The 26,350-nt window shown below is 50.5% G+C and overlaps 1 protein-coding gene across 4 annotated transcripts; it reads left to right on the top strand.

The window, feature by feature from the left end:
• The first annotated feature begins 209 nt into the window (after nucleotides 1-209).
• LOC143830578 (uncharacterized) lies at nucleotides 210-26,088 on the top strand. Of its 4 annotated transcripts, none has more exons than XM_077323269.1 (9): nucleotides 255-411; nucleotides 7,255-7,465; nucleotides 8,484-8,558; nucleotides 9,177-9,323; nucleotides 11,542-11,700; nucleotides 12,655-12,753; nucleotides 15,005-15,394; nucleotides 20,819-22,480; nucleotides 24,278-26,088. In XM_077323269.1, the coding sequence occupies exons 1-9, from the start codon at nucleotides 277-279 to the stop codon at nucleotides 24,928-24,930; spliced, it is 3,531 nt and encodes a 1,176-aa protein (XP_077179384.1). In that variant the 5' UTR covers nucleotides 255-276; the 3' UTR covers nucleotides 24,931-26,088. The 4 variants fall into 4 exon arrangements, with proteins under 4 accessions (XP_077179394.1, XP_077179384.1, XP_077179377.1 ...); XM_077323262.1 differs by having other exon boundaries at nucleotides 257-411; nucleotides 24,275-26,088; XM_077323290.1 differs by lacking the exon at nucleotides 255-411 and adding an exon at nucleotides 3,733-4,392 and having other exon boundaries at nucleotides 24,275-26,088.
• Nucleotides 26,089-26,350: the final 262 nt, after the last annotated feature.

Raw genomic sequence — 26,350 nt, 5'->3', positions numbered from 1 at the left:
TTAAAATGTAATCTAAACTGCCCATGGATTCCCAATTCCTCCAGGACTTGGAACTCCCCTCGCCCTGTCATATATCATCTGGGTCCCCTGTCGGTTATCTTTGCAGTCCAGATCTGTAAAACAACACCACCCAAGGCACCCTCTTAGGTCCCAGATGGGGGCAAAAGCAACCTGGTATAGCCAGACAAAGAGTTGCGGTAGAAATACGTTTGAGGAAGCAGTTAATGCTCATCTGCTCCTTCCTACACCTCCCCCTCCACAGAGAGATAGATTGCAATGAGGTCTGCAGAGATCCCATCCTCCTTCACTGTTTTCCTGTTTCACAGGAAAGACCCACCAGGCGCCCAGTTCACACGCGGAAGGGGACGCCATCCGCTCGGAGTTTCCTGCAAGCTCTCAGTGGCAGAAGAGGTGAGTTCATTTTCTTTCTCCTGGGGAAATGGAGCATTCATTCGCTTCGGGGTGGCGGGGTTATAGATTTAGGTGGGTCGCCACGTTGGTCTGAAGCAGCAGGACAAAGTTGGAGTTCGGGGACACCTTGAAGACCAACAAAGTTTAATTCTGGCCGTTTAATTCTGGCTTGTCTATCTGGAATTCTGGCTTGTCTATCTGGAATGAAACTCTGTGGGTCTGAGAGGTGTCACCGGACTCAAACTTTGTTACGCTCGAGATTGTGTAGGAATAAGTTGATATGGGATGGAATGGTGGGATGCCAGTTTACAGGTGGAGCCTGGGGATCCTCCAGAATTACAGCTCACCTCCAGACTACAGGGATCAGCTCCCCTGGTGAAACTGAAGAAGAGTTGGGTTTTATGTGCCGTTTTTCTCTACCCTGAAGGAGTCTCAAAGGGGCTTCCAATCGCCTTCCCTTTCCTCTCCCCACAACAGACACCCTGTGAAGGTGGGACTGAGAGAGCCCTGATATTCCCGCTCAATTACTGATATTACTGCTCGGTCAGAACAGCACTATCAGGACTGTGACTGGGCCAAATTCACCCAGCTGTCTGCATGTGGAGGAGTGAAGAATCAAACCCAGCTTTCAAGATTATGATTGTGGTTTTGTAATCTTTTGATGTTTTTTGAAAGTTGTTTTGATGTTATAGTCTGCATAATGTTTCATGTAAGTGATAATGTTTTGTGTAAACCGCTCACAGCTGCAAAGAAATGGGCAGTATAGAAATCTAAATAAATAAATTAAAATCTGCAGCTCTTAACCCCTACACCAGGGGTAGTCAAACTGCGGCCCTCCAGATGTCCATGGACTACAATTCCCATGAGCCCCAGCCAGCAAACGCTGGCTGGGGCTCATGGGAATTGTAGTCCATGGACATCTGGAGGGCCGCAGTTTGACTACCCCTGCTGGCTTGGTGTCCCTGCCTCCCCTAGGCTCCCCCCAAAAAACAAAACTCCAACGTGGATCTGTCAACTTTACTCCCCACCCCCCGTCTCCCGGAGGGACTTGGGAACCCCGACTGAAAGGAGCGCACAGCCCCCAGCGCGAGATTGGAAAGACCCTGCATGCTTTGGCGAGGGGCGGCAGCCATGGCCGGGTTGGCCGGAGAGACAACGGAGAACCGCGCGAGATTTCGGGAAGGGAGGGGAGGAGCTGGAGCGCGACAAAGGAGATCAGCTGGCGGCGGGGGGTGGGGGTGGCGGCAAAATCAAGCTCTGGGTGTCTGCCTGGAGGATCTCCCAGGCGGCGGGAACCTGGCTGGATCTGGGAGACGGCAAAGGGGTGTTGGAGACTGGCCGTGCTGAGCTTTCAGGTAGGGACAGGGGGGGGGGGGGGCGGTTGCCACCTCCAGGTTGGGAAAGTCCTGGAGGTTTGGGGGGTGGGGGTGGAGCCTGGGAAGCAGAAGGACCTCTGTTACAGAGCCCACCCTCCCAAGTACCCCTGCCCTCCAAGGGGACTGGTCTCTGCAGTCTGGGGGATGAGCTGTAATTCCAGGGGGGGGGGTCCCCAGATCCCGCCTGGAGGATGGCACCCGTACTTTCAGGTTCCCCAGAACTGTTTCGTCAAGCCTGCCCGACACTTTCAGCCAAATAAACAAACAAACAACAACAATAATAATATACACAAAGCAACTGTCTGTTCTTAAAGGCCAGGTTGCAATGATTTCCAAGCCAGCTTAGTTGTGTTTCCCATAAGAACGGGGAAATTCTTTTTCATTATTATGCCGCCACATGTTTTGGAAAGACATTTAGGTTCTTGGAGGAATGAAAAGCGTCGTTGTCCGTACATTAGAAGCCCAGTGGAGGATCCCCTATGCCCCTGCGAGACGTCAGGAAGGGCCGTTAGGCTTTTGGAGTTGAAATCTGGGCTATCCAACAGCCGAATGAAAGACGAGAAAGGAAGAGAGCAGTTTTGTTGGGAATTAAGCTTTGTACCGGATTATTTTCTTGGACGTGAAGCATAACTAAACCGGGTTTGAGGGAACCAAACCGGTGTGTATGAGTTGTGACCTGGCCTTGAAGAAGGAGGGCTGTTTTGTGTATAAAGGTAAAGGTATCCCCTGTGCAAGCACCGGGTCATGTCTGACCCTTGGGGTGACGCCCTCCAGCGTTTTCGTGGCAGACTCTATACGGGGTGGTTTGCCAGTGCCTTCTCCAGTCATGACCGTTTACCCCCCAGCAAGCTGGGTACTCATTTGACCGACCTCGGAAGGATGGAAGGCTGAGTCAACCTTGAACTCCCAGCCTCATGGTCAGAGCTTCAGACTGCATGTCTGCTGCTTTACCACTCTATGCCACAAGAGGCTCTACAAGAGGTTTTGTGTATATGACTGTGTTTTTGGCCTGTCCTTTCCCATACCTTGTTGTGTTTACAGGTTTAGTGGGAGCCAGGCTTTTCATGAAAGGCTTTATCTTTCCAAGTTGTTTTAAGGCTGCTTCTAACCTGGGAAGGAGGGCTGCCCTCTCCAGGGCGGTGACTGCAGATCTCCCACGATTGCAGCTAGTTTTCAGGTGTCCGAGATCAGATCCCTTGGAGAAAATGGCCCTTTGGGAAGGAGATTCCAGTGCACCCCAATGAAGTGCCTCCCCTCCCTATATCCTGCCCTCCTTGGATTCCACCCCCCAAAACGTCATGTATTTTCCCAACCCAGACCTGGCAACGCTAGTGAGAGTAAGTTTTATGAGACTTGGCTGAAGTAGGGAACATATCTTATGTTGTTTTAGTGCTGGACCTGAGGTCAGAATTTGGGGGGGGGGGATGTGTGCGTGAATACCCTGTTGAGGCAATGAGGGGTTTAAAAAAATCTTTTTACTTTGGAAGGTGTCTGCTAGGGAAAACTGAAGAGAGGAGGAAAAAAGGAAGGCCCAGCATGAGATATATTGGCTTGTTCTGTAGGTTTGTCCTCCCCTGCTCACTCGTGGGTTGTTTTTTTTTTGAGGGGGTTGCAAGATCCAGGCTAGGAAACACTGAGAGATTTGGGGATGAGAAGGCCGTAGAGCAGGGGTGGCTAAACTCTGTTGCTCTATAAAATCAGAGTCCAGGGGCACCTTTAAGACTGACAAAGATTTATTCAAGGTGTGAGCTTTCGAGGGCAAGCACTCTTCGTCAGACTGTGAACTGACCATCGTAACAGTAGGAATACACACACACACACATTCATACTGTTACGATGGTCAGTTCACAGTCTGACAAAGAGTGCTTGCCCTCGAAAGCTCATGCCTTGAATAAATCTTTGTTGGTCTTAAAGGTGCCACTGGACTCTGGTTTTATTGTGCTTGTTGTTAGGTGCGAAGTCATGTCCGACCCATCGCGACCCCATGGACAATGATCCTCCAGCCCTTCCTGTCCTCTACCATTCCCCGGAGTCCCTTTAAGTTTGCACCGACTGCTTCAGTGGCTCCATCCAGCCACCTCATTCTCTGTCGTCCCCTTCTTCTTTTGCCCTCGATCGCTCCCAGCATTAGGCTCTTCTCCAGGGAGTCCCTCCTTCCCATGAGGTGGCCAAAGGATTTGAGTTTCATCTTCAGGATCTGGCCTTCTAAGGAGCAGGCAGGGCTTGATCTACAGACCAACACGGCTACTCATTTGAATCTGTTGCTTTAGATGTCCATGGACTACAATTCCCACAAGCCCCTGCCGGAGGCTCATGGGAATTGCAGTCCGTTTGCTGCTTGAGATGCCGAGGCTCATGGGAAATGCAGTCCATGTGCGTTTCGAGAGCCACAGTTTGACTACCCCTGCCATAGAGTCCATTCTACAAAGGGAAAGTAAAAGAAAAATACAAATGCTAGGAAATAGGGGAGGGGGCCTTCAATTCTGAATACCGTTAAGATCAGGCTGTAACAGCTGGGAAAGCTGGAAGGAGACTGAATCCCAGGAGCCTTCCTGCCTGCAGGCTGAGAGCCTGCCTGCGATCTGCGCCTTCAGACGAAAGAAGCGTAAGTGAAAAAAATCCTAGTCAGCTTTTTGTTACAAGAAACGCCAACCTTACGTGTGGAATGTTCATCCCTTTGCTTCAGACTGTTCCCACTTAATTTAAATGTCTCCTTTTAAAATCACCGAGATCTGGGTGACTCAGCCCTAACATGAAAACAGCCCTGTGCTTCCTACTGGAGGAGAAATGCTTGGGAAGCTGCAAGCTTCTCTTTTATTTTATTATTTATTTATCATACTTATATACCGCCCTCCCCAGAGGCTTTTGTGCTGCCACTAAGGTCTTCAAGGAGAAATCGTGGCTTAAAAGCCCCCTTGTAAACATTTAAAGTTTTCAAGGGACATGCTTGGTATTTCTTAAACCATCCATTGTAAACTTAAAAGGGTGCTCTTTTTATGCGCTGTTAAAAGCTAAAAGGATTTCAGTTTCAGGCTGGTGAACTGTATCTCAGACCAAGTACAACCACCAACATTTTATAGAAGCTGGTGCAGATACATCCCTCCTCGGGAGGTGGTGGGTTCTCCATCTTTGGAGATTTTTAAACAGAGGCTGGATAGCCATCTGACGGAGAGGCTGATTCTGTGAAGGCTCAAGGGGGTGGTGGGTGACAGTGGATGAGCGATTGGGATGTGAGTGTCCTGCATAGTGCAGGGGGTTGGACTAGATGACCCAGGAGGTCCCTTCCAACTCTATGATTCTATGATTGTATGATTCTATGATGTTGCCTCCTGGCTCTGGGATTCAGAGGCTTAGTGCCTCTGCATGTGGAGACTCCCCTTAGTCACCACAGCAAGCCACCATTGAGAGACTTCTCCTCCAGGGATGTATCTCATCCCCTTTTAAAGCTGCCTTGTCCTGTGGCCATCACGGCATCCTCTGGCAACAAACGCCACTTTTGAATCGCTCTCTTTGTAAAGTAATCTTTCCTTTTGTCGTCCTGAACCTACTGCCCATCAGCTTCATGGGGTGCCCTTGCGTTCTGGAATTTCTTTGTCAACTCCCTTCACCCCATGCGTCATATAAAAACACTCTATAAATCCCCCTCCCCCCAAAAATCATCTTCTTTCCTAAACTGAAAAGTCCAAGACTCTTTGGCCTTTCCTCCTAAGGCAGATACTCCAAACCCCTAATCATTATGGTCCTCCATACTTTTCCTAGCACCTTTTGGAGATACAGTGACCACTTTGTCCAGGAACACCTTACAGATTAACAAAATCAATGGCAGGGGATGAGCAGTCATGAGCCACTGCTCACGTTGTATTATTATTAGTAGTAGTATTCGATTTATTAACCACTGTTCTCTGCATCCAGACATCTGAAGATCTACAGACCTGCCACAAATTTTCTTAGTCTTTAAGGTGCTTCTGGGCTCTTGCTGTTTTCTGCTGCAAGGAAGCAATACCCTTCTCCAGCATTGTAAAGGTGCAGCTTGAGAAAGGCCATTTTTCTGGGTGGAAGTGAGACCTGGAACATTCTGAGGCAAGGTTTTGCAGGGGGGTGTTTGATAAAATGCCCCCCTTGCTATTGTAAAAAGGTAGTTTTTTTCCTCTGGGCTGGGGGGAGGGGAGGGTCTGCTAAGCCTCTATTCACCTTCCCTTTCACATGTTAATTGACCTGGCCAGGAAGCAGGTACCTAGAATGGGTGGGTGGGGGGAGCTTCTCCCCAGAATTCCTAGGTGAGCGGCTTCCTGTGGGAGGGGGCAGAAAAATATAGCTGATCCTGATCACAAGCAGGAGGGTCTTTTGGGGGTTTTTTGGATGTTGGCCTTTGGTCTGCTGATCATCAGAGAAGGAACCTGCTCCTGGGAGAAGAGGTGAGCAGCCATCTTGGACATGGGAGCAATGCAATGTGATTTTGGAACCTCTTTAAGCAGAGGTGCCTGCCCTGTATTTAACATCAGGTGTAGGGTCTGTTTAGCAGAGGGACAGAAGAGTTGTGTTTCATCCAGCTTCTTTCAGTCTCTTTTGCTTAACTCTGTGCTGGGCTATAAAGCTCTGCTTTTAAAAATCTCGTTCTTTTAATAATAATATAATCTTTTATAAATTGGAAACGGACCATGGTGTTCTGATCCACGTCGTGCTCTCCTGTCTCAGAAACTCTAGTGGGAATGCAAAGGGAAGACCCAGATTGGTGAACCCTTGCAGTAGCTCATCCCCCACAGCAGGGGTAGTCAACCTGTGGTCCTCCAGATGTCCATGGACTACAGTTCCCACGAGCCCCTGCCAGCAAACGCTGGCAGGGGCTCGTGGGAACTGTAGTCCATGGACATCTGGAGGACCACAGGTTGACTACCCCTGCCCCACAGTGTTGAGGTGCTGGAGTTGTGGGAGACTGCAGAGGCAAGGCCTCACAGGGGTGGAAGAGGCAGCTAGGGGTCCTGGCTTTCCCAGCTGCAACCCTGGACTTTAGCCAGGTGGTGGCACCTGCCTGGGGTTGGCAACCAGCTGGAATGGGGTGGGCAAGGACAAACGGCCTGCAAGACAAAAGCAGGCTGGTTCCATCATGAGGGTCAAACAAACAAATGCTTCATACCCTTCATACAGTCAGTAGCTTGACATGAAACAGTGACTTGTCAGTCTGTGTAGGGACACAGGCAGGGGCCTGAGGGGAGGGCGTGCTTACACTGTATCCCCTCTTCGAGCCTGCATTGTGCAGGGGGGTGGACTAGATGACCCAGGAGGTCCCTTCCAACTCTGTGTTTCTATGAACCAGGTTCTATGAACCAGATAACGATATGACAGGCAGTATTGTGCAGTGCAATAAAACCAGAGTCCAGTAGCACCTTTAAGACCAACAAAGATTTATTCAAGGCATCATGTGATGCCTTGAAATGAGCACATTTCCTGCTGTTTTGCTTTCTCTAAGGTGCTTAAGGACTTGCCACTGCAGAACAAGAAAATCCCCCTTTGTGTGCTGAAACCTTCTGCTGACTTCATAATAACACTGGAAGAGCCCAGCTGGATCAGACCAGTGCCTCTGACTGTGGAGGTTCCCTCTGTCACCATGGATAGTAGCCATTGGGAGACTTGTCCTGTAGTAATCTATCTAATCCCTGTGCAGGAACAGGTGACAGCAGGTAAGCCAGTGGTTCTCAACCTGGGGTAAGGTGAGCAGATTTTAACATTGGTAAAGCGGGACACCACTGACCGGGGGGGGAGGGGTCCTGATTAAAATTTGGTCTATATGGAGCAAAAATTTTTTTCATAGAACGCAAAAATAGTATTGTAATATATAATATGATTAGAATTGTGAACACCGCCGCTTATTTGTTTTATGTGACCTGTTGATGTAAATCGGGGTTTTTATGGGGATTTTATTGTGTTTTATGTTGTAAACCGCCCTGAAACCTATTTGGAGAAGGGCGGTCTAAAAATTAAATAATAATAAATAATAGTAACAATATTTTCAGGTGTTCCTGGACTTTTGGTTCTTGTTCTTTCGGTTCTTGCACTGTTCCTCAATTGCGTTGCTTTCCAGCCCAGCAGGGGGTTGTTCCTAAATGACACTGTGGAACGTCTGGAGGCTTCCATGGGTCGGATGTGCCCCCCACCATGTACTTTGGGTTGTAGCTTGCTCTGTTCCGAGGCGCAAGAGAGTTTGCCATTCACCTGTGCCCTTCTGCGGGTCCAGCATGTTTTAGCACAGGGGTAGTCAAACGGCGGCCCTCCAGATGTCCATGGACTACAATTCCCATGAGCCCCTGCCAGCGAACGCTGGCAGGGGCTCATGGGAATTGTAGTCCATGGACATCTGGAGAGCCGCCGTTTGACTTACCCCTGTTAGCATCTAGTGGTTAGGAGCGGCAGCTTCTAATCTGGCGAGATGGGTTTGATTCCCCACTCCCCCACGTGCAGCCAGCTGGGTGACCTTGGGCTATTCACAGCCCTGATAGAGCTCTTCTCACAGAGCAGTCCTGCCAGAACTCTCTCAGCCTCCCCTCCCTCACAGGGTGTCTGTTGTGGGGAGAGGAAAGGGAAGGCGAATGGAAGCCGCTTTGAGACTCCTTCGGGTAGAGAAAAGCGGCATATAAGAACCAACTTTTCATCATCTTCTCCTCCTCATATGGGTTCGCTAATGATGTTTGATGATTACAGGCTCCCAGGATGATCCGTCGCCCCACCAGCTGGTGACCATGCCTCAAACCCCATTGGAAGCAGCCATGCCTCCAGGTAAAGATACACCCTTAAAGAGTCTATGAAGAGTTTGCTACTGTGGCATGATCACTCATTGTGACTCCAGCAGAAGGACGTGTGTATCTCCTTTTTGTGAGGATTTGTGACTTATTCTAGGAAGGGGTATTTTTCAGCACCTGTCATCAGAGATCCTTGGAGATGCTAGAGATTGGACATCAGAGGAGCCCTGCTGGATCAGGCCAGTGGCCCCTCTAGTCCAGAAGGGGCTCATGGGAATTGTAGTCCATTGGGAATTGTAGTCTATTGGAGAGACACAGTTTGGCCACCCCTGCTCATTGCCCCACTGGGTAACTTCAGTGGGGCTGCCAAAATTCAGGTGGTGGCTGGAGATCTGATATTACAGTCGCTCTCGAGCCAATGATCAGTCTCCCTGGCGAAAACAGATGCTCCCCAAAATCTCCCAACCTAGAGCTGGCAACCCTAGCCTTCCTTGCAGGGTTGCTGTAAAGAAAATCAGTGGAAGGCAGCAACCACGTACGCCACTCTTTACTCCTTGGAAAGAAGGCAGGAGGGACAGGGATATAACGTGGGAAATGATGCCGCTGATGTCAGTCTCTTTGCTCCTGAATATGCATATCTTTTCTCTTGGAACAGTTCTGCCTCTGTCCAGCACCTTCCTGGTGAAGCTCAGCAGTCTAGTTGAAAGCATCAACTTATCCACCGTGGGGCAGCCTCCCCCTAAGACGACCCAGTTGCCGAAGGGTCCAGCAGATGCCTCAGATCGTTCTCCATGTCTTGAGGGTGAGAAACATTTCCCCCCTCCCACCCACTCTTCATACCAGGGGAAGCCCTGCTGGGCACCAGTCAGGGATCCCATGCGGTGGAAGAGGTTCTGAGCCTCTATGGGGGCACTGGGACCATTTCCAAGTGGGAGGACGATCTGGGGACAGCGGAGGAAGCCAAGGGCCAGAAAATTGTTGTCTCCTCGATTGTTGGTGGCCTTGCGGTCCTGAAGGTGGGTGGAAAAGCAGCGTTAACCAGCCTGGTGCAGTGGTTACAAGCAGTGTACTCTAATCTGGAGAGCCTGGTTTGATTCCCCTCTCCTCCTCCACGTGCTGCCAGATGGGTCCAGTCACAGTCCTGTTACAGCAGTTCTCTTAGACCAATTGTAATTTCCAGATTAGGCCAAACAGAGAGAAAAAGACCTATCCAATGGCAATACAATAAATATATTCATAAAAGAAAGAAAAGTGTAATTTTTGTAGTTTTCCTTATCTGTTTATTCTGTAGGACTTCTGTCAAAACGGAATCCAGGTAATGTCCGTTTTCAGTGAGGTTCTTTCATCAGTGACAAATCCTTATATATAATAATAATAATACAATACTGGCCACAGGCTCTCATAGGTATGGGAATACCAGTCTGTATTGACACGTTTCCAGATTAGGGTCAAGGTTAGGCCCACATAGACTGAAGAAGAAGAGTTTGTTTTTATGTGCCACTTTCTCTACCAGAAGTCTCAGAGTGGTGTACAATCACCTTTCCTCCCCCCGCAACAGACACCTTGTGAGGTAGGTGAGGCTGGGAGAGCCCTGACAGAATTGCTCTGTGAGAACAGCTCTAACAGGACTGGGACGAGCCCAAGGTCACCCAGCTGGCTGCTTGTGTGGAAGTGGGGAATCAATCCCGGCTCACCAGATTAGGAGCCGCCACTCCTAACCCCTACACCAGGGGCTGGCAGGGGCTCATGGGAATTGGAGTCCATGGACGTCTGGAGAGCCACAGTTTGGCCACCCCTGCTCTGTGGGGTCACTATAAGTCAGCTGCAACTTCAGGGCAGAAAGAAAAGGGATCCAAAATGGAAGGCAACCCTGGACATCTGAGTCCAGTTTGTTTTATCAGTGGCTTCCCAGGATCAGTACCTCTGTAAGACTCCAGGAATTGATAAATATTGTGATTTTGGGAATTCTCAATAAACTTTTGCATGGGCCCTAGACGTGGTAGCAGGTCTGACAGGTCAGGCAAAGGTCAACCAATAAATAAAAAGAAAGAGAGAGACTCCCAACTTGCTAAAAGGTTCCACTTGCTAAAACTTGCTAAAAGACGACTCCCAACTTGCTAAAAGTTGCCCATCAGGAGCGGTTGCAGTAAAAACAGGTTACCTTGAATGAATGAGGCAGAGCTCCAAAACGAGGCACAGGAACAGAGATGTAAAACTGTAACAACTTAGATATATATACAGGTATATCATGTAGATGTAGATATATATACAGGTATATCATTCTCTCTGATTAGCCAGCCTTGCTAAACGAGGTCCCGCAAAACTTAAGCTGGTTGCAAACAAGACAGCCTGCTCCTACAGGCTGAAGGAGGGGTGGCTTAAAGGAGTCTGCAGCTTACTCAGCAGCAAGCCCAGCAGGAAAGACAACTACAGGGGCATAGGAGCACAAAAGACTCTAGGGGAGTCACTGAAAATTCCCCTCGTTGGGGCCAGATGGTGAATTTCCTCCAGATGAGACTAACCAGGGTTTTTTAAAAGGGGGGGGGCATCATCCCTACATGGAATTGTGGTAACTGTGGGTGGGCAGGTAGTTATGAACTTCCTGCATTCTGCAGGGGGTTGGACTAGATGACCTTGGAGGTACCTTCCTGCTCTTATGATCCTGTGATTCTATGATTCTATGCTCAGACATGCCTTTGGAGTTAGCTGCAGTTTTCCTCCTGAAGCCACTGGGTGTCTCTCCTGAGCACACAACCACAACCTTGTGTTTACAGCAAACAGTCCTACGAGGTAGGCCTTTTTACAAATTACTTGCTGATTGCATTCCAACAGTAAGGCCACTCAGAGGTTGGACAGGCTTCCACAGAGGACCATATGGGATAAAGACAGCAGATGACCTGGTTCCTATGGACGCAGAAATCTTTTCTTTACCCCCCATAATAAAACCAGTTAATTGGATGATCTCAGAATTCTCACATATCCCTGTTTTCCCTTCCTTTGTCTCTGGGGCCACTCCAAAGACTGTGAATCCATTCCTCGGATGGCTCTAGAAGAAAACTGGACAGTATTGGACGAGCTGTTAGAGGAGACGGAGAGAGAAATTAAAGCCCTCATGGAATTCTGGGAGAACTGTTTTGTGGATGTGAAGGAGGACAGCCGTCCAGAGATTCCTTGGATCAGTAAGTTGTCCCATGGGAGTGTGTGTATGGGGGTGGGGGGTGGGGGGGATACAGATCTTTGACCTGCTTGGGGAAACTGGCAATTCAACTGTCTTTTAAAAACCACTGTAACCTACTTGTGAAGGGAACTTGAGCAGTTAACATGAAATCTTGATTCGCATGTGCAATGACTATAAAACTGTGAAACACTGATACAGTGTCAACAAAACAGAGTCTGAAAATCAGCTAAACTCAGCTTCCAGCTTCCCTAAGAAAACCCCTGAATTTAAAAAAAAATGGGGCTCTAAAAGCACTTCACAACCATTCATCAGATAAGATAGGGAAGAATTTTACTACTGGATTTTCTAATGAACTCCACTCAGACATAAGAAACAGTTTCCTAATGGACTTGCTAATGAACTTCACCCAGACACAGGGAAAGTGCTTCTTAGTTCCAGTCCATCTCTTGGGAGACGCCAAGATAAGACAGGAGTGTGATGCGTCCCATTCCCCCGGAACAAATAAAATACCCAGCAACTGCTCACATTCTATACTTTTTGGCACAGAGAGATTTCCATCCTGCCTTGTCCTACCACTAAAGATGCCAGCCACAGTTACTGCCGAAATGTCAAGGACACAAACTAGCGGACCATGGCCTCACAGCTTCTGATTGGCTGTGCAGATCCTTAACAGGCATCCTCTTAAACAGAACTTCTTCCCTGAAATGTTAAAAAAGCACTATTGGAGTTTTATATCAAACCTATCTCTGACTTTTCTGTATTTGGCTCCGCCTATTGTGGCAGCCATTTTGTGACTGCACCCACCACTCCAAAGATGCTAGCAGGCCCCAAAAGGTTGGAGAATCCCTGGGTTTCAAGGCCAACCTTTTTGAGCCTGTAAGCGTTTTTGGAATTCATCGTGCCTTAAACTGGTAAATAACGGAGAGTTTCTCCTTACTCTGTGTCCGTCTCCTAGGCAAGTGGCATTTGGGACACCCACTGGACCTGAACGATGAAGCCCTCCGGGAAGATCCCAGCTACAACGAAGAGCTAGCGGAGCAGGAAGCCCTGCAAGGTGAGGCTTGTCACCGCAGTGACGGAGAGTGACTCGGTGTGATCAGTCAAATCTTGGCTTAGTGTCTGGCGGGGAAAGAGTTGTCGGAAGGCCCTTCACTGTCTTGGATGACAGATCTAGTGCCCATATATTATTTTGTACATCGGCTTAAAAGGCTACGAAAGTCATTCCCCGTTATGTATTAATGACAGTCGGCATTTTATCTTGTCCTTTCTTCAGTGAGTTCACTCCAGCCTGTAAGGGGTTCCCTTTCCCATCCGACCCCTGCCATTTTATCCTCACAACAACCCTGTGGGGTAGGTTAGGCTGACATGTGCCTGGCTCAGGGATCACCTGGTGAGCTTCCTGTTTCTCAGGGGAGGGTTTACTCTGGGTCTTTGTGTGGTTCTTGTGCCATTCCAGCCACTGTACCATGTAAGGATTTGTACCATTTGTACCATTCTGGGGTTGATGCTTATACCCTGTTTTTCTCTACCTGAGAAAAACTCTACCTGGGGCCAAGGGACCAAGCCCTATGAAGATAGGTTGAGGGACTTGGGAATGTTCAGCCCGGAGAAAAGGAGGTTGAGAGGGGACATGATAGCCCTCTTTAAGTAATTTAAAGGTTGTCACTTGGAGGAGGGCAGGATGCTGTTTCCATTGGCTGCAGAGGAGAGGACACGCAGTAAAGGGTTTAAACTACAAGTACAACGATATAGGCTAGATATCAGGAAAAAATTTTCACAGTCAGAGTAGTTCAGCAGTGGAATAGGCTGCCTAAGGAGGTGGTGAGCTCCCCCTCACTGGCAGTCTTCAAGCAAAGGTTGGATACACACTTTTCTTGGATGCTTTAGGATGCTTAGGGCTGATCCTGCGTTGAGCAGGGGGTTGGACTAGATACCCAAAGGAGTCTCAAAGCAATTTACAATCTCCTTCCTTTTCTCTCCCCACAACATACACCCTGTGAGGGAGGTGGGGCTGAGTGAGCCCTGATGTTACTACTTTGTGAGAACTGCACTATCAGGCCTGTTACGGGCCCAGGGTCACCCAGCTGGCTGCATGGGGAGGAGCTGGGAATCAAATCCAGCTCCAGATTAGAAGCCGCTGCTCTCAACCACTGCACCAAGCTGGCTCCAGGAGAGCACTGCTTCCAAGTAGAATTCCTTACCTGCTGATTGCAGCTGTAGCTGTTACATCACTAACTTCTGGCCAGGTTTGCAAGTTAACCGAGATTTCGAGCACTTTTCAACTGCCCGTGAACTCCGCTGACTCCCAAGTTCCTTTCATCCTGGAAAGTTAATTGAAACCGTTGCAGAAAAGTTAGATTAATTGCTTTTTAATAGAGGTTAAGAGCTGAGATTGGCCTTCTTATCTCACTGTATCCCGACGTGACTCCTGTGTGCATGCCGATTGGCTTGTTTGCACTGGGTTGATTGCCTCGTATTTAGTTAAGCACCAATCGCTCATCTAGATAGGAATTACATGATGGAGAAAAAGATAAGATTTGTAATTTTTTTTTCTATGAATATGCATTACCGCGGTAAGCAAATATGATTTGTCAAGACGGAAGTTCTCAGACTGAAGAAGACTGGGTGAGATTTCCGGGTGTTTACCTTCAGCTTTTTGATAATCCCTCAAAGCAGTGGGACAAAAAACCCCCCCAAAACCTGATTTGCTTGTTTAAACTATCTCCATCTTTGGATATCTTTAAAAAGAGGCTGGATGGCCATCTGATGAAGAGGCTGATTCTGTGAAGGCTGAAGGGGGTGGCAGGTGACAGTGGATGAGCGATAGGGATGTGAGTGTCCTGCATAGTGCAGGGGGTTGGAATAGATGACCCAGGAGGTCCCTTCCAACTCTAGGATTCTATGATAGTGCAGCGGGTTGGGCTAGATGACCCAGGAGGTCCCTTCAGTATGATTCAGTATGATTCAGTATCTATATCTCTTATACTTAAGGAGAGGAGATGCAGCTCAGTGTCAGGGCCTCTTCTTGGCATGCGGAGGGTCCCAACCACCAGCATCTCCAGTTAAAAGACCAGTTAGGTAATAGGTGATATGAAAGTCCTAAGACCTTGGAGAGCTGCTGCCGGTCTGAGTAGAGGGGTTCAAGGGGGTGGCAGGTTACAGTAGATGAGCGAATGGGATGTGAGTGTCCTGCATAGTGCAGGGGGTTGGACTGGATGACCCAGGAGGTCCCTTCCAACCCTATGATTCTATGATTACCGTATGGCTGTTCAGTCATGACACTTGGCAGGCCTTTTGTTTTCCAGAGTACCTTAAGGAACTAGAAGTGCAGAGAACGTGGGCAGCCACCGAGCCAGCAGCCAGCCAGCCACGAGATGCAGCCACCTCTGTCAGAGTGAAGGACAAGAGCCCTGCTTACCTGGGAACGCTTACCAGTCATGCCAGAGCCTTGACCAGGCTGGCTAAGGGAAGGCCACCTGCTTTGAAGAAACCCTATGAAATCTTGAGCGTTGGTGGCGAAGCAGAAGCCACTGGGGAGGAGCTCCAGGCAGAATCCAGAACTCCTTCAAGCTCCAGCAAGGAGGAAGAAGCTGCTGTCCTGCCAAGGAAGAGGCCACAGAGAAATCTCCAAAGTCAGGCCTCCAGGACTGGCAGTACGCAACGTCGTTGGTGCAGCTGCGAGCTACCTGAAACAGGTGAGCCAAGGCTTTCTACTTCATATATGTTTTCTGGCTTGGTGGCATTGAAGATGGGCTAGGCTTGTGAAGCCGACTTGAAGTCCAGGTATCGAGAAACAGTGACCTGCTCTCCAAACCCAGAGGAAGGAGGTGGTAGAATCCAGAGTCTGGGGATTGTATCGCCTCCCACTGTAGGAAGGGACAGCTGCACTTTTCAGTGGGTTTATTTTGTTAAAGAAAAACAACTCCCTCCCCACAAGCAGAAAGGTAGCACCGCAAGAAGAAGGACAGGCTAGAATTCAGCACGTTATTTTTCTACTTGCCTGGATGCACAAGGCAGTGGTGTCTCAGAAATGGCAAAACGTTACAGGAGCTAGATTTTATTCCAGGAGTTTCCAAAGAGAAGGCAGAATATAAATTCCGATATATATAAATTCCAATATATATAAATAAATGAAAGCTTCTACCCACTAAATCTTCTTGGTTTCTAAGATGCTACACAGTTTGGTGTAGTGGTTAGGAGTGCGGACTTCTAATCTGGCATGCCGGATTCTGCACTCCCCCACATGCAGCCAGCTGGGTGACCTTGGGCTCGCCACGGCGCTTATAAAACTGTTCTGACTGAGCAGGAATATCAGGCATAGAAGAACCAACTCATCTTCTTCTTCAGTAATCTCAGGGCTCTCTCAGCCTCACCTCCCTCACAGGGTGTCTGTTGTGGGGAGAGGAAAGGGAAGGCGAATGTAAGCCGCTTTGAGACTCCTTCTGGTAGAGAAAAGCGGCATATAAGAACGAACTCTTCTTCTTCAGTAATCTCAGGGCTCTCTCAGCCTCACCCACCTCACAGGGTGTCTGTTGTGGGGAGAGGAAAGGGAAGGCAAATGTAAGCCACTTTGAGACTCCTTCAGGTAGAGAAAAGCAGGGTATAAAATACCAACCCTTCTTCTTCTTTAAACATATGCATACTGTTAATTTAGCCAGACCCTGTAATCCATTCCTTAAATGACAACTCTTTGACCATGTACCTGTGAACATGTTCTCAGCTGTTGAAGTGTCAGCAGTCATGAGATGTCTTAGCTGAGGAGCAATTTTTTTTCATAAATCCGCGGATTACTAACTAATCCTTTCATGGGGCGTTTGGATACTCACGGACCCATCGCGCACTCCATTTCTTGCCCGGACGGCGGAAACCATTGCACATGCCCAAGCCATGTGCAAGCCATGTGCTGATTTCTGCCCCTTTTCCTCCATGCTTGGCATCTTTTTTATCCTCGGAGCTTTGATCTCGTTACAGTACCACGCACGCATGCATAACCTTAGCGAATGGAGCTATTTTTACACGCCTGGTTTAACTAGTGCGTTTGGAGCCTCCAAAACGCTTCCCAAAGGCTTCGATAATCCTCGCAACGCCTCAATTAAGCGGGGATAATTATCCCCATTTTGCAGATTGCAGACGGGAGAGGCCGAGGGACCAGGAGATCATGGCAACGGCACTGCAGTCCCACTGGGGCAGCCGTATCAGATGGAAGGGCCAGCAGAGAGGTCGCCAGGGAAGAAAGAACCGCACCTGGCACTTTTCGGGTTTTTTTTTTATTCTGCTGACTGCGCCTCGCCTTGGTTCCAGCACTAGCCAAGCAGGAACAAGAAGAGAGCTGAGGCCAGCTGTCACCCAGGGAAAATGGATTTTGGAGGGTGGAGGGAGAGTCCAGCTGGTTTGGGCAGGAGCTGCTCCAAACCTGTGATCCTCTTCTCCCCAGCTGGGAGGGGACAAAGCTGAGCATCCATATCCAGAGAGAAGGGATGAAGAATGAGCAGGAAGGAATTTGGTGTGTTTGAGGGTGGGAATGGAAGAAGTTCCTGATGATTAGGATGGTTCCACAGTGGAACAGGCTTCCTCGGGAGGCGGTGGGTTCTCCTCTGGAGGTTTTAAAGCACAGCCATCTGACAGGAGTGCTGATTTTGTGAGCGCAGGCAGATTGTGGGTGGGTGGGTGGGCAGAAGGGACTGTGCCCATTCTTGGCTCTTGTGGCCCTTTCTTGCATACCTGGGGAAATACCTATCACCACTTCGGGAGTTGGCAGCTGAATTTCCTCCTGGCCAGAAAAGCCAGGGATTCTGGTATTTTTTGGAGGAGGGGGGCATTGTCTGTGCATGGAGTTGGGGTCATTGTGGGTGGGCAGGTATTTCAAGCATTCTGCAAGCGGGGGAGGACTAGATGACCCTCAAGAGCCCTCCCAACTCTATGCTTCTGAGTCTAGGTGAGAGTTTCTGCGGGGAGGGCCATACTGACCAACAGGGCTGGAGGAGCAAAGCCCTGTTTGTAGGGACTACAACCGGGACATGTCTCCAGGGGAACTGATTTCAGTCAGTAATTGGCCCGTGGAGCAGGAAGCAGGGGCAGCTAGAAGCACGGGAAGTTTCAAGAGGGATTTGGATAAATGTCCGGGTCGGGGTCGGGAAGGAGACTTAGGGAGTAGAGCAAGGAGCAGGTGGAATTTGGAGTGGGAAGGGACCTAATGCTATGGAGACCAGCCTCTAAAGCAGCCATTCTTTCAAGGGGGACTGATTTCTTTAGTCTGGAGATGAGCTTGAATTCCAGGGGATCCCCAGGTCACACTTGGAGGCTGGCACCCCTGACTGGAGCGGAGGTCCTCCAGGCCCGGATGGACCACTCTGGGGCCGGGATGCTCTGTATTCCTGGTGCTTGGGGGGGGGGGTGGATTACAGTGGGGGGGCTTCTGGAGTTCTGGCCCTGCTGATTGGACCTCCTGATGGCACCAGGATTTTAGACAGAGCGTTGGACTGGGTGGGCCACTGGCCTGGTGTCCAACATGGCTTCTCTTGTGTATTTATGAGAGATTGCCTGGCCCTATCTGGAAGTTAGCAAGCCTAATGATTGGTGGCAGAGTCTAAAGAGGCATGCAGCACCGAGCTAATTCTTTTATTTAGAAAAAGAAGGACCGTATATAAAAAGAGGGAAGGAGAGATTCCTAACTGACGGACTGATTAACCTTCCTCCTGTTCAGGAGGTTGGCCGGGAGGAATTGTGCTCAAAGGAGCAGGAAGTCTCCAGCTGAGCCAATCAGGAAGCTGGAGGGGATTATTTAAAAAATACCTGGAAGTGCCCAGTCTTAACTATGCTAAATACACCTCTCCTGCAATGCCCCCTGCAGGACATTCTCCATATTCTGTTCAATCAATACAGGCTGCAGAACTTGCACATTCCGAACATTATGAGGTATGAACCTGGTGGTGCCATTCGTTCTGGAAGGGACTTTTCTCTCCTACACATACCCACTTCAAGACAGGCAGGGAAAGCACTCGGCAGTAGCTTTTGTCCAAATTCCTAGCCCAATTTCCATTTCTGAAGGTGACTGGGGGCCAAGAGCCCCCTTAAAAGTGACATCTAGGGCAGGGGTAGTCAACCTGTGGTCTTCCAGATGTTCACGGACCACAATTCCAGATGTTCACGGACTACAATTCCCATGATCCCCTGCCAGCGTTGGCTGGCAGGGGCTCATGGGAATTGTAGTCCGTGAACATCTGGAGGACCACAGGTTGACTACCCCTGGTCTAGGGATCAAGCGAACCACCCGTGTTCAGTCTGCAGCTATTCTTCAGCTTACCCTTCCTCCTCCCCCCAGAAATCTATGCACTTTTCCCCCAAAACAAAACCTGATCCTTGGCCTTTCTGTGAAAGGGAGGCTATTTTCTGCTCTAGCGGGTTTGACTTGCACTACGAGGGCCGTCCTGTCGGGCTCCCGCAGAGGCCCAAGAAAACTAGACATCTCTTGACTGCCTAAAAAACATAACCTCCTACCAGGTTGGGTCGAGGGATCTATTTTTACATATACAAAAGAAGCTAATCAAAGACAGTGAGTCATTCACTTTATGTCTGAGGTGCAAGGGGGGGGGGGAAGTAGGTTTTATAAAAAGCTGGGGTTCTTCTCTCTGTTTTGGCAGAGGTTGGCATCGAATCCTCTTGGATGTTGTCGGACTAGATCTTTTGAAGGGCATCGGAGGGGTTTTCGTGGCCGAGACGCTGTTATATTTAAACGCGCTTTGATATTTTTATGGGATGGAGGTTCTTGAGGCAGAATTGTCCAGGAAAGCCCTGAGGTCAGGGATATTTTGGTTCAGAATGAAAATTTCTTAGAAATCAGGTCTATTTCTGCTGGCTTCTAAAAATACATCATGCAGGGAGTTAAAAATCCAACGTTTTAGAAGAAGAGCTGGGTATTTTTGTACCCCACTTTTTACTATCCGAAGGAGTCTCAAGGTGGTTTACAATCGCCTTCCTCTCCCCACAACAGACACCCTGTGAGGGAGGTGAGGCTGAGAGAGCTCTGAGAGAACTGTGACTGGCCCACGGTCACCTAGATAGCTGCATGTGGCGGAGGAGTGGGAAGTCAGACCCGGCTGTCCAGATTAGAAGTTGCTGCTCTTAACCAGCCCACCAAGCTCTGCACAAGCTATCGTTTTACAGGGCTATGGTGTAGTCACATGTGGAATCGGTGCTGGTGCCCATATCTCCAAAAGGAGCTCAGTGGTAGAACATCTGCTTGGCATGCAGAAGGTCCCAGTTGCAATCCCCGATATCTCCAGTTAAAACATCTGCCAGCGGGTGATGGGAAAGGTGTTCATAAAAGATAGCACAGAAGGGCAGAAGATGGGCACCCAGCCAGGAGCAGTCTCATTGTTTTGGTTTATCTATCTATCTATCTATCTATCTATCTATCTATCTATCTATCTATCTATCTATCTATCTATCTATCTATCTATCTATCTATCTATCTATCTATCTATCTATCTATCTATCTATCTATCTAATCAAATGGTTTATTGAAGTTTCAGGACAACTAAATGATTTGAACGTTGCAAAAATAGACACTGTTTTAAAAACTAATGGCCTAAAAGGTGGCGATCAGCTTGCCACTCTCTGCTTGGCCACATTAATTTAAACCAAGTGTTATCTTCTAGTAACAGGCCAGTGCTGCCACATGGATACACATGCTAAACATGTTTATTTTATATTTAGCCATTCATTCCAGCATCCCTCAAACTATTTTAACAGTAAGATCAGATCATAACGTTCATAATAGTCATAACAGTCGACTTCAACGTAACTGAGAAGCATTGAAGATTGGCAATTAAGAAAGGAGAGGGCCATGTGCTAGGGGGGGGGGGGACAATGGGGTGATGCAGTTGCCTGACATCAATCCAAAAGGGAGGCCCAAAATCGTCCAGCAACTTTCCGTGGGAGTCTGGGATTTGAATCTGGGTCTCCAAACCTATAGTCTGGCGCTCCATCCACAGTGCCACATGGGTTTTCACTCTGGATCTGGCTTAACTGTTTCTGAGTGTGTGTGTGTGTTTTGCCGGCTAGTGGTCTAACCCCAGGTCTGTGTGTCCCCCCACCCACCCACCCCCGTTTCCTTACAGATCAATCCAGCAAACCATCCGGGACGTCTTCCTCCGGGGAAGGGCAGCTCATCAAACCCTACAACTTCCGCCGGAGCAAGCGGGTCAGTTACATTCCTCAAGAGGAAGAGGAAGTAGAGGAGGAAGAAGAAGAAGAGGAGGAGGAGGAAAAGGGCAGTTCAGAGGACGACTGGGTGCCTGGAAAGGAGGGGACCGATGCAGAAGAAGAAGAAGAAGAAGAGGAAGACGCCGAAGAAGGAAAGGGAGAGGAGAGCGAAGCAGAGAGGGAAGAAGAATCAGAGGCAGACCCTGGGCCTCCGCAGGCCGAGCCGCCGAGGAAGAAACGCCCAAAAGCCGCCCGGAGATACCAGTGCCCCGAGTGCGACCGGGAGTTCTCCAACAGCAGCAACATGCGGAAGCATTTGCTGATCCACCGGGGGGAGCGCCCCTACGGCTGCCACGCCTGCGGACAGAGCTACGCGGACGTGTCCAACCTCAAGAAGCACCAGCTGAAGCACATGGGCATGCCTCCTCACGCCTGCCCCAGCTGCCCCAAAGCCTTCTTCGTGAAGAACCACCTGGACGCTCACCTCCGCCGCCACCTGGGCATCCGCCCCTTCGCCTGCCTGGAGTGCCGCAGATCCTTCTGCAGCCGCGTCGAACTGCTGGTCCACATGAAGATCCACACGGGGGCCAAAGGGGCCCACCGGCCCCAGGCCCTGTGGCCCTGCCCAAAGTGCAGCAAGTCTTTCTCCAAACGCCGGCACCTCCGCCTGCACGTGCAGCGCCACAGGAACTTGGTGTGCGAAGACTGCGGGGAGGTCTTTCAGGTCCAGTTCAAGTTCCAGTTTCACCGGGCCTTGCACCTCCGCGCCTGCCCCCAGTGCGGGGTCGACTACAAGGAAGGGCATCTCTGTCGGGCGACGGCCCACGAAGCCGCGCATCCCGGACAGGCGACCCAGAAGCCCCCCGCGGCGTTCCCGGGAGGCGTCGCGGCAAGCTGGCCTGCGGGCTCAGCAGCTCGTGTCGGAAGCCAGCCGTGGCCTCCTGGTTTGACCCAAAATACGTCTCGGCCTTCGGATGCTGCCTCTACGACAAGCGCGAAGGAGCTTCCTCCTCTGGCCGGGCGAGGCGTCAGCGCTTCCCAAAGGAGGCCTTTGAGACCCCCCACTCCCCCGGCTCGCGACCGCAAAAGAGCCAAGCCGTCCGCTGTTGCTCAGAAGCCACTGAAGCCAAAACCCCCCGTCACCGTCCTCCAAGTCGTGCCTCTGGGCGGGCCTGTGGCCGCCGGCCTCAGCGTCTCCAAACCTTTGGCCCTTCCCGCCCCTTTGTCAGGTTCTCCGGGCCTGGTGATGCTCCCGCCCCATTCCCGGGCTTCCGGTGCCGTCCCTGTTTTGATGGTCGCTCCCCCCATGACTGCCCCCCTGATGGTTTTGCCCTCTGAGCCGTTGACCGTCACGACCCCCGCGAGGACGCCCCAGCCGTCGGGCTCACACCCAGCTGGCGGGGCTGGGAGTCAGGGCTTGGTGCTGCTGGATCCGGCCACGATGCCCGCCGGCAGCAGAATCATCTTGAAGATGCCCGGTCAGATGAACATCCTTCCCGAGCCGGCCCAGGCGTGTGCAGCCTGCCAGGTGCAGTTTGTTGGGACCCACCAGTGCACCAAGTCGCTCCAGGAGCTGGGTATGGTCTCCGTGTTTCGTTTTTTCCTCTCTACGCTGATTTTATTTGTTGACTTACTCTGAGACTTCTCTCCGGCTCCCTCGCGAATGGAGGCCTTGGGGTGGGGTACGGCACGGCATAAATAGGACACACCCTCTAAAAGCCAAGGACGTACTGTCGCAGTAGGATTTGAATCCAGAGCCGGGCTCAGTGTAGTGGTTAAGAGTGGCGGCTTCTAATCTGGCAAGTTGGGTTTGATTCCCCGCTTCTCCCCCAGCTGGGTGGCCTTGGGCTCATCACAGGCGTGATACTGCTGCTCTGACTGAGCAGTCCTGTCAGAGCTCTCTCGGCCCCACCTACCGCACAGGGTGCCTGTTGTGGGGAGAGGAGGGGAAGGCTCCTATGGGTAGTGAAAAGCAGAGTATAAAACCCCACTTTTCTTCTTCTAAAAATGAAAATTTAAAGCCACAAACTGCATATGGGGGGGAGGGAGAGGAGGAATGTGGGGAGGCTCTGATAAGATGTCATCGTTGCTGGCCCCATCCACAAGCTTGGTGTATACATAAGCTTAAACCTTATATTGGACTTGTAGATTACCCCTAGAATCATAGAGTTGGAAGGGACCTCCAGGGTCATCTAGTCCTACCCCCTACAGCAGGGGTAGTCAACCTGTGGACCTTCAGATGTCCGTGGACTACAATTCCAATGAGCCCCTGCCAGCATTTCTTGGCGGGGGCTCATGGGAATTGTAGTCCATGAACATCTGGAGGACTACAGGTTGATTACCCCTGCCCTACAGAATGCAGGAGCTCACAACAACCCACCCACCCACAGTGCCCTCTCTGATGGCAGTCTTGGGGCGGCAGACAGCATAAATAACCCATACGTACATGGGTTTAAACTTCAGACAGGACATGCCCAGGTCCCTTGGCCTTTCCTCGTAGCCTTGTTCTCCAGGCCTGTGATCGTCTTTGTTGCTCTCCTCAGCACCCACTCCGTTCTTAGAGAACGAGGAAGTGGGTGCCTGCCCTAAATTGCTTTTGGTGTTAAATTCCACAGTGAAGAAATTCCCGGTGGGGAGGGGGAAGTGACAGAATTGGTTCCAGTAAAGGGGAGAGAATGAGAACTGAGGGTGTGTGGCAAAGGCTTTCTGGAAAAGGTGGGTTTTTGAGGAGGGACTTGAATAAACAAAAAGAGGGGGGCGGGGAATTGTACGGATGTTCTTCTGGGAGAAAGCTCTAGGAATGTGGAGTAGCATGGGGAGTTATTGATGTGGGACACATCTTCTGGCGCGCCTCGTAAAATGGAAATGTAGAAGGACGTGACAGACATAGTCCCGCCCACGGAGCACTCCAGAAGGGCCCAGCCAGCAGCCGCACAGGCCCCATGACCCTAGGCAGCCATTGTGTGACCTGCAGGGGCCGAGGCAGGGGCGGAGGAGCAGGTAAACGGGAGCAGGGAGGGAGTGTGTATTTGTATGTTTGCTTGGGAGGGAGGGAGGTTGGGAAACCAACAGGTAAAGGGGGGAATGGGAGGGGAGAAGGGTGTCTGTGTGTTTGTGTTTGCGGGTGAGGGAGGGGGTGGAAGCAAGGAGGAGCTTGGGAAACCAACAAGTGTGTGGGGGGGGGAAATGGGGGGGGAGTATCAATATGTCTGTGCGTGTTTTTTTGCGAGGGAGGGAACTGTCCAACGCGTCATGTGAGGCAAACTTGTGAGCAGGGGGTTGGACTAGATGGCCTGCATGGCCCCTTCCAACTCTATGATTCTCTGATTCTATGAAGTGTGTGAGAGAAAATAATGCGTGTGTTTCCACAGCAGAAAGTGGTGGAGAAGAAGAGCCCAAAATCTACCCGCTGGCCACCGAAGAGAGGACCATAGTACCGTTGCAGGCCTCCCCCGTTCCCTCGCCTTGTCCCCAATTAAATGATCAGGAACCGTGGTCCAAGTCTCACGGCCTCTATGAGGCCAATTCCCAAGCGACACCCGCCTCTGGGGACAGGGAAGGAGACTGTGACATCATCTGCTTGGGAGACGTCCAGTACCCTGAGGCCAACAAGTCAGGGGAGAGCCGTCGGGGAGCGAGGCAAACCAAGCAGCCCGAAAGACACTACATGCGCAGCATATCTGGCGACGAGGAAGAGTCAAGGAGTGACAAGGAAGGAGACTGTGACGTCCTGTGCTTGGGAGAGGTCCAGTACCCTGAGGCCAACAAGCCCGGGGAGAGCCAGCGGGGAGGGAGGCAAACCGAGCAGTGCAAAACACACTACACGTGCAGTGTCTGCGACAAACGCTACGTCTACGAGAACGCCTTGAAAAAGCACATGCGCTGGCACATGGAAGTCTCGCGTGAGGTGGTGGCTTCCGTCCAGAGAGAGCAGCTGAGAAGGGCACATGCTTCACCACAAGAAAACTGCAGCCTGGGACAGCAGAGTTGGGAAGTTCAGGACAGGAGCACCCTTGGTGCCCAGTAGCCCAACATTTATGACTCCCTGTAGGAAAACAGGTGTGTGTCTCTTCCTGCCATTTTGAAAACCCATTCCGGTTACTCATTTGGACTTAAAAATACATCAAGTACCATAATGTCAGCTGGTGCTTTTTTTAATCTTACCTTCCCAAGTTCACAGTTCTCCCTTCCTCTTTTCTTCATCTGCACGACAACCCTGTGAGGTAGGCGAGGCCCAAGTGTGATGGACTCAGAGTCACCAAGCAAGTTTCCATGGTAGAGTGGGACATTTGAACTAGCTCTCCCAGATCCTAGTCCTGGCGTCATTTAATTGGTATTCCCCCCACACTAATGTATAAAGTTGTGAGGGACGGAAAAACAAGATGGATTTTGCAGGGGTGGCCAAGCTGTGGCTCTCCAGTTGGTCATGGACTACAATTCCCACAACCCCCTGCCAGTATGTCTAATTGGAGACTGGTAACTATAGTCCATGGACATCCGGAGAGTCACAGTTTGGCCACCCCTGGTGTAAAGGATGCCAGTTTACAGCTGGAATCTGGGGGTCCCCTGGAATTATAGTTCATCTCCAGGCTGGATGCTGTGGCGGGGGGACTCTGTGGCATTGTACCCCACGGAGGCCCCTTCCTTCCCCACATCCCTGGCTCCACTCCCATCTTCAGGGGCCTCCCAATCTGGGCCTGGCACCTTTCCCCCCATCCCCACTGGTGGCTGAGGGGAGGGGACGTGCCAAACCTAATTCTGGATGTGTTTGACTAATTTGGCTGCATTGTTCAGTGGGATTTATAATAATTACAGGGAATCCCTGCGGCCTTCAGACGAACTGAGCGTTTTATCTGTCTCTGTCCTGCCTTTGGACACATAGGCTCCACCCCTTGGCCCCACGGCTCCACCCCTTTCCACTGGCCCCGCCCCAAGTAGGTGGGGCAGGACTGGGCTCCGCCCTAGAAGGCCCCACCCCCTTGCCAGATTTGTGCCTTCCGAGAGTTAGACCCCCTTATCGGTGCGAGGGGGTTAAGTAGCCCCCTGCCTCATTTCCAGAACCTTCCGAAGGACACCGAATAGCATCCTTCTTTGCCGCGGACCGCTTCGTCCCCGTTTTGTTTCCAGCTGAAAGGCCGGAAAGGAATATTATTTGTTGTTTTTAATATTAAAAATTTCTATCCTCTGCCTTGTTTTCTCACCACCCACTCTTGATATATTTATACCCCAGTCTGTTGGCTCTTGAGGGAGGCGCAAGATGGCCGCCGTCCTGGCATGGCGCAGCATGGGCCAGGTGGGCCCTGACAATATTTTCATGCTTTCTCGTACCGAGCGGAAACATCCATCTGCGCGAGCAGCTCGGCTGCGTGGGTTGGGAGTTCTGCAGAACTTCTGCCGTGGTGTCGGCTCTGTCCCGAAGGAGCTGCGGGGAACTGCCTGGCTTCGTC

The sequence above is a fragment of the Paroedura picta genome, chromosome 1 (genome assembly GCF_049243985.1).
Source record: "Paroedura picta isolate Pp20150507F chromosome 1, Ppicta_v3.0, whole genome shotgun sequence".
Lineage (NCBI taxonomy): Eukaryota > Metazoa > Chordata > Lepidosauria > Squamata > Gekkonidae > Paroedura > Paroedura picta.
Note: the sequence above shows the minus strand (reverse complement) of the source record. Positions and strands in the feature narration are given on the sequence as shown.